This window comes from Perca fluviatilis, chromosome 5 (assembly GCF_010015445.1).
Source record: "Perca fluviatilis chromosome 5, GENO_Pfluv_1.0, whole genome shotgun sequence".
Taxonomy (NCBI): Eukaryota; Metazoa; Chordata; class Actinopteri; order Perciformes; family Percidae; genus Perca; species Perca fluviatilis.
Window position 1 is genome coordinate 23,734,177 of NC_053116.1, and position 11,824 is coordinate 23,746,000.

The 11,824-nt window shown below is 38.9% G+C and overlaps 1 protein-coding gene across 1 annotated transcript; it reads left to right on the forward strand.

Annotated features, from left to right (window-relative positions):
• Positions 1-9,895: 9,895 nt before the first annotated feature.
• foxl2l (forkhead box L2-like) lies at positions 9,896-11,290 on the forward strand. Its single transcript, XM_039799492.1, has one exon. The coding sequence runs from the start codon at positions 9,937-9,939 to the stop codon at positions 10,717-10,719; it is 783 nt and encodes a 260-aa protein (XP_039655426.1). The 5' UTR covers positions 9,896-9,936; the 3' UTR covers positions 10,720-11,290.
• The last annotated feature ends 534 nt before the right edge of the window (positions 11,291-11,824 follow it).

An 11,824-nucleotide genomic window follows, 5' to 3' on the forward strand; every position in this document is an offset into this window, starting at 1 on the left:
CTCCAAAGCTATTCAATTAAAACCAGCAGTATCTGCATGGCCTGATATCGCTAGACGTAAATGAGAAAATGTGTTTTTCTTTTCCCAATTTGGGTGAACTGACCTTATAAATCTGTGATTTTCGGCTTGTCTACACCAATCAAGAAGTTTAACACTGTGGGGGAAGAGAGCATGTGGTTGCATGAAGCTCTGCTGTCCACTCCAGCAGAGCCCCAGCTGTGGAGCACATTGAAGAGCAGGCCTCTTGGTCTGGCCTCCATATGCTGGGGTCTGAGGTCCAGGCTGTCAGCGTAGCTCCAGCACATGGAGGGCAGTTGGGGGGCACATGGGGTGGGGGTTTTGGGATGGTGGTGGGGGCAGCCGCTCCACCAGCATTGTACCAGGAGGACAAGAGCTGAGCAGGACCCAGCAGGAGAGTGGGGGGCCTTTTCTAAAGAGCGATCAACTGGAGCTCCTTTTCTCACACCCCGTTCACTTTACCCTGCTCTGTATATTCTCCTCTCCCTCCCTCTTTCCTCTACACCCCTTTACATGGCAGATTGATACTCTGACTGAAATGTGATTTTCTTGTGACTTGCTTATGAAACTGCATTCTCCCCCTTGCTTCCCCATCCCACCCACTCATTCCACTAACCTATTCTCCACTGGAATTAAATCGAGCCACACTGCTTTGTTTTTCAATCATCTTGTCCACATCAAAGTCACTCATGAGAGGATGGCAAAAAGGAGGAAGGGGCCAGGGACGAGACAAATCTCTTTGGCTTTTCCATCACACAATGCTTCTCATTTGAATGTCCCCATATATTGCTGATCACCATTCTGAATGGTGCCCCTGATGAAGTGTTGTTTTTGTGGTTCCTCACATGAATTCCAAAGACCCTGGGGATACATTTTCCTCTTTTTGTCTTTGACTTCAAAGTTATCTGGAACGGGACGTGTCGGAATGACAAAAACTGAGGGGTCACCAGGTCCAACATTGGATGTTGTTTACCAACCTTCTCACCAAGTCAAGGAACATTAAAACTATGGAGGCACCACAGGGCATAACAAAACAAGCACTGACATTTTGTTAGGGCTGAATTCATGTAATGGGCAAACATTCTTCCCACTTTTGCCTGAGTTAAAAGAAAGCCCCTTTGTATTGATGATCTTTTGATTCATGGGTTACACCCCACAGTGTATCAACATGTTAAGATTCATCCAGCCTACATCCTTCGTCCTTACTTTTGATGTCTAAGGTCATGGTATGGAGTTGAAAAGTCATAAACCTGTGGCATTTTCTGCAAAAAAATATGTTGAAAAAAATGACAATCCGCCCTATTGTATTCACTGGTATGATACCACAAGATAAACCAAACCTGTAATAACAAAATGAATGATAAGCATTATTGTTAGGTCCCTAAATGTTTTAATTTGTTGTTTATGATAATCCTTCCTCATTTCTTTTAGATAGTGTGATAGTGAGAACAAATTTCATGCATTACACTACAACAGGCATTTTACACTATATTCACATATTTCACATGGTAGTGTAAAAACATCTTGTCATTCAGTATAAGCAGGTTCTTCAAAAATTTAGAAGATTCACACATTTGTTCTGCAGCCTTGAAGAGTGTCAGTCTGCTGCCCTCTGCTGCCAGAAATACAAATAAAGCAGAATATTACTCCATCTACATGTTAACCTTTGTTTACCTTGTATTAACACCAAACTATTTAAATAGATTTTTTATCACATAAAATGCATATATTTTTGTATGTGAATATTTTTGACATAAATATGTATAATAGAGGTAATATAACGTTTCATGTGTAATCCTGTATCATACCACAGGAGTACACACTATGGTGTCTAGTATATACTTTGCTTACTTTACTCCAACTAATCACACAACTATGTCTGATTAGAAACTACACTATTAGTTTAAGGTGCAACACTGGATGTGGGTACTGTGTGCATATTGCTTGCCTTGTAATTTTGACTTGAATTGCTCTTGTAATGTTTTTTTATTGTTTATTTCTATGTTTAATTATTACATTATTTTATCTTACTCCTTAATTACTTTTTCTCTATTTATCAGTACTTACTTCTCTGTCTTTGTGCTACTACAAAACCAAATTTCCCCTCTGAAGATGGTGCATTTAAAATGTGTTTATGTTGCACATCTATTGTATTTTTTATAATCTTTATTTCATGTATCAATCAAATAACGTAACATCGTGATTGGGGTTGAGGAGTGTTAAGATTGAGGCCTCTACTGGCCTCATCTGAATAATAAGTAGTTTTCCATTCACCTCCACAAGATGGCACAGGAGAGTAACAATTAGAAGCGGACTGAATGCATACTGCACTGACTTAATCAAAGCACAGAAGGTGAATAGTGTGCACATCAAGCCCCAATTGGGTACATAAAGGACTGAAGACCATTTTTGTCATCACATGTATCACATATCTGTCCTCACACATATCTGTCCTGTATGTGTCACACTAAGACATTATTTGGAGATTATGTGTTATCTTGTATCATGTGATCTCCTAATTGGTGGTGAAGCTGGAGGTCATTTTTTGTATGTGTATATACTTGCTTTTGTTCGCATGGATATTTGTCTGACAAAGATTTGTAGGTGGAAACATTGCATCAAATAAAAATTTCAGTGTGCAGACAACCTCTCCCTTTCCTTTAAATATTAGAGAATGTACCTAATAGGGAATTAAACCAATTAGAATAAGAGCATCCTAAGTCCTAAATCCTAACAAGAGAAGTATGTTTTAATACTGCAATAACAGTAACAAAGTTTGTGAGGGAGCTGAAAAGAAATATTCTCATGTGGGGACACGCATAGTATTTATTCAGACAAGCTTGGTATTTGGCAGTGTCTTTATCAGATAAATGTAATCTGAACTCATGCTAACTGGGAGAGGCTGTGGTGTGTTCAACAGAAATCATATTTCATCATATGTCACAAACCTCACTACTATCTGACATCAGTACTCCCATTTGTTCTGTGAAAAGGGGCAAGTGCTTACTGTAGCAAAACTTTGCATAATGGCTTCAAATAAACACACATGTGGCTACAGGTTGATCTGGAGTGAGGAAACAAGTCAAACAGGAAGATCGTCAGTTTGATTCTGTCCAGTAATAATTCGATGAGATGCTGAAAAGTCTCTTTAGATGAGAACCTCAGCAAAGTAAAGTGCACATTGGAAAAACACTATCTGTGTAATTGTGAGGCTATTCAATTATATGCTGAGGTTTTTATCAGTCCCCCCAAAAAAAGACACTTTAAGCATGCAATCTGCCACTGAGGAATCCTTGTTGACTTTATCTTGGCAGAGATCATATTTTGGTAAGAGAGAGTGCAATAATGTTATTTTTACCCTAAACCTGAGGTAATCATCAACATTTATCATCTTCTATGAGTGTGATAACTTCAGTTTACGCAGCCTATGAAAAGTCTAGGTTGGAGTTGGGAGTGGTTTACTGGAGATGTGGGCTGCAGGGTTAAATTGGCATAGGGCTGGCTGACAGGCTGTCGTACCTGACAAAGGGATGCATTCTGGGAGGAGGCACGGGTCAATGGCATCATGAACAGAACAGGGAACTAGAGCAACTCATCACCTGAGAGAGCGCCGCACCTAGCATGGGACCTCAGCCAACAAGCATAGTCTGAGGAGTGAAAGAAATTATTACACATATCACCTGTGAAATATCCATACATGCCCAAAATGAGTATCATGTTCAGGATGCGAACATGTGAAATCTGGTAAACAACATTTGTGACTAAAAACGTTTTACTCAGACCTTCTTGTTTTGACTCTGATGTTTTTGTCTGTCTGAGTGCCCATCACATCTGATCAAGTGTTTTGTTTGTTCTGTCACTAACAGAGGGAATTCAGGTTTCTTGTAATCCATGGATTAGGGAGGTCTGGGAGTGGTGCCGAAAATGACTACTGTCAGTTGAGGAGTCTGCTTTGGTCTGCCACATGCATTTGTGTTTAGACAGAAGCCACAACACATACTGTCATTTCCTTTCATCACTGATCGCAGCTTTTACAGGTGTCCTGGTGAGTCAGATTTCACACCTGCTCGCCAAACTGCAGTCAAACTACACGTTTATCTTCTGCGTGTAGATTTTATGCAGTAATCAGTTCCTGATGACACATTTTTAAAAGCCATTGGAAGAAGCCGACTAAACAAAACAAAAACAAAAAGTTTGTAAGGTTGAAATATAATCCATCATTTTTTACACAACTGATTGTTAGACCAAAGCAATTCATAGTAAGATATCGGTATTTTAAGGTATGTTAAGGTCCCGGCATTGTGCATGCTGGCTCACTGTCTAACTGTCATGGCTCACTGAGACACTTGAATACAACGGAGCCATTGTTAATGTTACTAGTAACACTAGTAACACCTGTGCATTTTTTACTATGACAATTGTAATGTCTGCTATGAAAAGGGCCTAAACTACTAACTGAAATAATACTTAACATTAGCCAAAAGCAAATCTCTCTCAAGAGATAGCATTACTTAGTTGTATCGACACAAAATTGATTTGTAATGTGTCATGAACAGGATCAGTACGATTTGCCATACAGTGATCTGTGTAGTAACAATTTTAAGCCCGGAGCTGAGAAAACGTCACCTGTTACAATATCACCTATCTCACTTACAAACATCAGGATATCCTGTTGCCTCAACCTTAACAACACATACCAGTCAACCTTTCTACCCATGTCAGCATGCAGGCAGAAGAGAAGCAAAGGTGTTGAGCGGCCTGATCTGTTAGGACGAGTGTTGGACGAGTGCAGTTGTGTAGACATCATCTGTGCATAAAAGGTATTTGTGGTATGACTGCAGGGAAATTCCAGATAATTGCAGGTCGAAAATAAAGGTTTTCTTTCTTTCAAGTGCTCATTCTGACTGCTGGTAACTCAAGCAATACTTGAATGTAAAAAAAGACCCAATTATAAGTAAAACATGTAGAATATACTTACTTTATTGACTCTAGAATACAAATTAAAAGTACTTACTTTATTGACTCTAGAATACAAATTAAAAGTATACATCAAAAAGACAGGCCCCTCTCAGATTGTTACAGTATTGTTACATTAGGTGTCTTTACAATGTTGGTTCAGGTGGTGCTGGTTGCTACTTTAGTAGTAAAGTAAAAGTAGTTTATATGGTAGTAAAATATTTCCTTCCAAAAATTTGTGGAGCAAAAAGTGTCACAAAATGAAAATATTCAAGTAAAGTACCAATACTTAAAAACTGTTAAGTTGTACAGTAACTTTCTCTGCAGAGAATGTGTTTCTTTTTTTAAAACACTGAACAAGAAAGAAACTTATCCCACATATTATATATTATCACAAAACATGTGTTACTGTGTACTTTATTTATATATATATATATATCATTTTGATATTCCAGTATTATCAATCTGCATTTAATTGTGTCATAAATCCCTCATAAAATCTTGAGCGTCAAACACTTAATTTCCTGCATTCTGGTGAATTTTTATGCAGCAATTTATGGTGAAAAGGTCTTTTTTTATGTAAAGGAAATAATTATTCTCCTGTATTGTTCAAAACTTTCTGCATATTCCAAACATCACACGTGTTTCGGGATGTTTTTTTAGAAATCATGTACAGTACATCCCAACAACAAACCCATTAGAGAATGAGACCTTGTTAAAGCCAGAAGTTCCAAAGTTTAAATTTACATAAATTTATCTTTATTTTCACCCTCCTGTTGTGTTCTTTAACCCCCCAATGTAACACAAGTAGATAAAATTATTGTTTTCCATCAGGTCGTTCTCGACATTTCCGACCGCACTTGAAGGCAGCTACATTTCACGGAGAAAGATAAATATTGAGAGAGCAAATCTACGCCTATGCTCTCAACATTCCTGTCAATGTAATAATAACAGAATAATCATTATGAGATTAACAGGAAATGTAATATTATGTCAGTGGCATATCACTTTTAGTACATGCAAATTTTTTGTGTTAGTATAACTCTGTTAACTGTAAGTTTACATTCATGATTTATTGGAAAGTCATTATACAGTTTTGGTTGTTGAATTGACTTACAGTTTTTACATTTTTATATAATTATGTTAATACACAATAACATGACATAGAGATATTTTGCAAAAAAAAAAAAAAACTGAATAGAAAACAGACCTTAATGGGATAGTTTGGATCTTTTGAAGTGGGGTTGTATGAGGTACTTATCCTGAGTCATTGTATTACCTACAGTAGATGGTGGGTGGCACACTCTCAACTTTAATAATCCTTTGATTTTAGAGATGTTGTGCTTTGAGGACCTTAATTGATGTAGGAATACAGAGAGTGGATGCTGTATGATTCTTAAAACTATTGCTGTATGGAAAATAAAAAAGAAAGAACTTTAAATACTTGACGCTGTAAATACAAGTATGTTTGCAACAATATAAATATTTATAATCAACTTATGTAATTCACTATAAATGTGAAGGCTGTGTATCACTTGAAGACACATGACTATAGTTCTTTATTAAAGTTCTGTGTCAGACTTGAGGGTTGTTTAAGGATGTTTGAGGACTGTAACTCTTTATTCTTCTGTTGTCCAAGCAACATTCATGATCTTTGTTTTTGGCAGTTTTGCTGCATTCTTCTTTAGTCTCAGATAACTTTAACTACACAGATTGTGTTTAGTCTGGCGCCTTGCTTCGCTCATACATCAGGAGGTAAATCTAGCTTTCTCTGTAAGAAAAAGGACAGAGCGCAGTCCAGTTTCCTTTTGTCATTTTCATTAGTTATTAAAAACTAAGAAATCAGAGAGGGAAGTTCTGGAAAGCAGATGAGACATATGAGTCCATCAGGATTAATTTCCTGCACAGTGTGTGAGCATAATTTGCTCCAGAGTCAGGAAAAGTAACTCCTTTACTCTCTCTGGCCATGAAGCCTACATTTTCTAAAAGAAAACCATTTTTCATTATTTATACCTTGATTACATGCACCAGACAAGCTGTACATTGTCAAATTATTTAGTTTACAGAACAGCGTGGCCTGAACCTTTCCTTGCAGAGATTTCTTAAGGTTAATAGTGATTCATTCTTTATGAATGCACCATTGAAACAAACTCCAGTTGTCTGGTGTATCATTTTATATGCATTTCTTTGTCGGGTCAGAATGATGTCATTGGAAAACACGGGATCATAGAGGCCTACATTTCTTTAGCCGCTTACACATGATTCACGGTAAAACTGCTCTGCGCTGGCTGTGCCATTGTTTTCCTAGGGGGAGAGTGGTGAAGACAACTCGGAGGAAGCGCTACCCTTGGCGTGGAGCACTGCTTGAAATTGCCACTGAGCGCTGGGCTCAAAGTTCAAATTATTTTGACTTTGACCTCGTTGCCACTGAACTTTCAAAGCACAACCGATGAGATAAAGAGGTAGCCAGAAGCAATGATAACATATACCTGCGCTGTGCTTTGCTTCTGAAGCTCTGCGCCCTACCCTACCTCACGGTTTTTACCGCTTATCATCGGTATTTACCAATTTAGAGTCTGAGTGATGATTCTCTGTTAAAATGTAGGTAAAAATAATGGCAGGGTTTAATAGAGTCGTGGTCTCCTTAATTCTGTATTGTAGCTGACTGAACTGTATTAAAAAAATTAATAGACAAGACACAATTCTCCACTATAAAAAAAGATCAGCAAATGGGTTTCTGGCTGTCCTTTAAGGAGCTCCTGTTTAAATGTGCATCTTCCAGCGTCAATTTTAATGTCTGGTGGATAGTGTACGTTGATGCTGTCCCTCATGTTCTGCTCTGGACAAAGAAGGAGGGTTGGCTGCTGTTTTGATCGCATTGGTCAGGTTTCTTTAATTCATTTTGGAAGTAAATGTATTACGGATGTATAAAATAACAATTTAGCTGCCATTGATTCTAACTGCCACTTTGGGTTTCCAACTGTCACTGTTTGACCTCAGCTCAAATGGCTTATCTGAATTATTCTTAGTATTTGTAACACTTGAACAAACACAGTCTAGGATTTAAGATGTTCAACAGTCCAGGGGTGTTGTTTCTACTTTGAGTTATATGTAGGCCTACTTACTTCCTTATGAGTATCTGTGTCCTTATTTCTTCTCTCCTAGCAAAAAGCTCCTGCTCTAGCTCTTGTCACACTTTCTTTGGGGAATTTTCTTTTTCTTTTTCTGACTTTCCTGTTGCACTTGATCTTGTCTTTAAGTTGCCAAATTTTTTTTACTTTGTTCTTCTCAATTTAATGTAGCCTTTAAAAGTTATCTCCCGTGTTTTTGTTCCGGTTCGTCTCTAACCCTGTCTCTCTGTGCTCCAGGATCAGTGCCTACCTGTTGCTCAGCCATGCTCGCATCCAACCACCAGCTCCCCTCTTCCCCCTCTGCCTCCGCCAGCCAGACTTCCCCCCTCATCCACCTTCATCCCTTGTGTTACAAATGGCTAAAAACTAACCTGGGCTCGTAAACCAAAGAAACACAGCTACTAAAGGCTAGCCTAGCCGGTAACATTAATACCCCTGTCTCATTTTCCATACGTGTTGCATTCAACATGAGAATGCCACCATAGCACCTGGAACCCAGTCAATACACCTTTTCTTATCCATTCCATTCTCTGAGTTTCTGTCCTGCATTTGGGTTCTCTCCCCCCTGTTGGTTGTAACATTAAGAAAGGCATTCAGTGTAACTTCAATTAATACCCTTACAGTGATATGGCCAATCCAAAATGGCCTCTAATCATGCCAAAGATGTGGTTGCCTCTCCACTTGTTGCTCACTTTTTAAGATCTGTGTTTCCCTATCAGTTCAGGGGAGACAGACTGTCTGGTGAGAGCAGGTGATCATTATCTACCATCGTCAGCGGACAGACAGGCCTGCTGTTCATGCCTCACTATGTGGGTGGTGTATGCTGCACTGACACTGCAAGTCTCACTTTTCTGTAACATACTAAGTGCTTGAAATACCCAACTATCATGCACCTCTGAGTTGATACAATGTGTAAAGCTTTAAAAATATATGTAAAATTAAAAATAACACTTGTTATGGTATTTCTACACTGTTGTATCTTTTACAGATTAAACAATACATATAATATATAAATATATAGTGCAGGCTGGATTTTATGATTTTGAATGTAAGTTTTGATTTCTCTATTTGCAAGTTTATGGGAGAAGTTCTTTAATGTACCTTAAAATAAGTGGTTAAACTTCACAAAAAGCAGACTGAGGTACATATGCCTACTTGTGATAAATAACTGGCCACAAAACACTTTCAAGCCTTGTTTTGTTCATTTTTAATTTATTATTATTATTTTCCAAAAATGAATAGTCAGAACATTATCTTCAATTCTGAATAATGCCAATACTTTGCATTGTTTCAGTGTCATGGAGGGGAGGGTCTGGCTATGTTAAACTTTTGATCTTATAGTATGACAGACAAGTTGCATAGGGAGGGAAAGTAAAATTGTTATAATATGTCAAGGGAAAATTAAGAAAATGAAAAAAGCAAGTTTTAATGCACCTCACAAATAGCCTACTATAGCCTATAAAGTTTTCACAAATAGGCCCATGAAGCCTATTTTTGACAAATTATTCCAGCAGATTATATAAAGGTAATAACCTTTGACTGATCCCTTTTGGGCCCCTCCCTTAACCCAACTGACCCGGTGTTCCCAAGGCGTCGGCGGCCCTGATGTTAAAACACATGTCCTGTGACCTCTGTTTCAACCTAAACAGACTGTACACTAGTCCCTTACAGTAGCATCAACACCGTGAGAAACTCGGCGAGATGAAAGAAGGCGATAACTGCATGCGCTCTGTGGGAGGAGTGTGAGCACCTGCGGACACAATCATATAGCGCTGCCTTGGCAGATTGCAGCTCTTTGCCCCTGCAGGACGCACAAGCGGATACCTGAGCCATGGATGCAGAGAAGGAATACCCCGCCGACCAGGGAGTGCAGCTCTTGGACATCAGCTCCAACTCGTACCCTTCTGAGCCCAAAGGTGCGGAGGAGACCGGTCAGCAGAAGCCGCCGTATTCATATGTGGCTCTCATTGCCATGGCCATCAACGACAGCCACGACAAGAGACAAACGCTCAGCGGAATATACGAATACATCATCTCCAAGTTCTCCTACTATGAGAAGAATAAAAAAGGGTGGCAAAATAGTATCAGACACAATTTGTCTCTCAACGAGTGCTTCGTTAAGATTCCCAGGGAAAACGGAGGGGACAGGAAAGGCAACTATTGGATGCTGGACCCCGCATTTGAGGACATGTTTGACAAGGGGAACTACCGGCGGCGGAGGAGGGTGAGAAGACCCTATACCCAGAGCGTGCCTTACCTGACCGGGAGCTCCGTGGACTATCCCGAGCCGCTCTACCTGCAGCCTTATGTGAGCAGCTCCTGGAGTCTGTCCCAGCCGACCGGATACCCAACACCCCATGTCATCACTGGGCACACCCGCAGCGTGTCCCCAAGCGGCCCGGTGAGTTCGTTCTGCTCGCCCCCCCACTTCCATCACTCTCCTTACGGCGCCTACCACCATCCGGCTGTGCTGGTGCCACACAACGGGTATCCATACGGCGGAGTGACCCAGCCAGTGAGTCCTGGCGGAAGCAGCGTCTCGGTGGCATGCAACTACCAGCAGCTCACCACCTGGCAAGCGGAGGCGCCGCTCGCTTATTCAGTGGACCAGTAGGGGGTTTGAGTTATTGTAACCATTGACAGACAGTCCATTGACTGACAGTTCACTTACTCCAGGTTCATCTGTTTCACGCATTTCAGTTGGGCTGTCATTTGTTTGTCAGGTAAAGTTAATTGTTTGGCTTGATAAGATGCAGGCCTAATTTGTTTATTAACTTTTACATAAGCTGTTGGTTAAGTTTATTGATAGGCCAAGAAATTACAGTCAGTAGCCTACTCACTTGGATGTAGGCTAATAATTGCAGGAAGACAGTTGATTTAAGTCTGAAGCTTAGTGTATGCCTCTTTTGTTAGAGAATTATTTTGCAACCAAATAATAAAATAACTTGTAATTACATTTTTATTATTTTCCTATTTTTTTATTATTATGAATAGGCCTATGGGCTACATTTGTAACTAGGCCTATGTTATTTATTTATTTTCTCTGGTTTTATCCAATTCTCCGAGCTGCTATGCAACAGTTGATGACACCGAAGCACTGATCAGTTTTCTTATTCGATTGTGAATGTTTACGTGATGTAAAATACATCATGTTTGTTAAAATAAAATGTTATTTTTGCATCAAATACTCTCGTTGATTGACTCCTCTACTATTCAGTATGGCTATTCATTCATTCATTCAGATGCATTGTAAAACTAGTAATATTGCTACAAAAGCTAGAGTATAACTTTTAAAATGTTAGATGTAGGCCTATTATGTAAGCTTCAATATGATTTTCTATTACAGTAACTGATGCATAGAACTGTTTATCTCTCAAGATGTAGCCTAAGCTTTGTTGAAATGATAGGTGGTGGAAGAATACGATATTACTAGGCTACTTCTTCTATTAGGCTACTCTGTTAAAAGCCCTGCATTTAAAATTCTACTTAAGTCAAAATACAAAAGCATCAAACTTTACTTAAAGAACCAAAAATACATTTAGGCTAGGCTACTTATCATCCAATATGGCCCATTTCAGAATAATATAATCTATAGCCTATAATGCCTATAACGTAACGTAAGGTGGGGTTCATTTAAATTTATTCTTATCTTAACTTATAATCATAGGTTACATTTATTTGTAGATTATATGTATTATTAATTTTAAAATAATTATAAT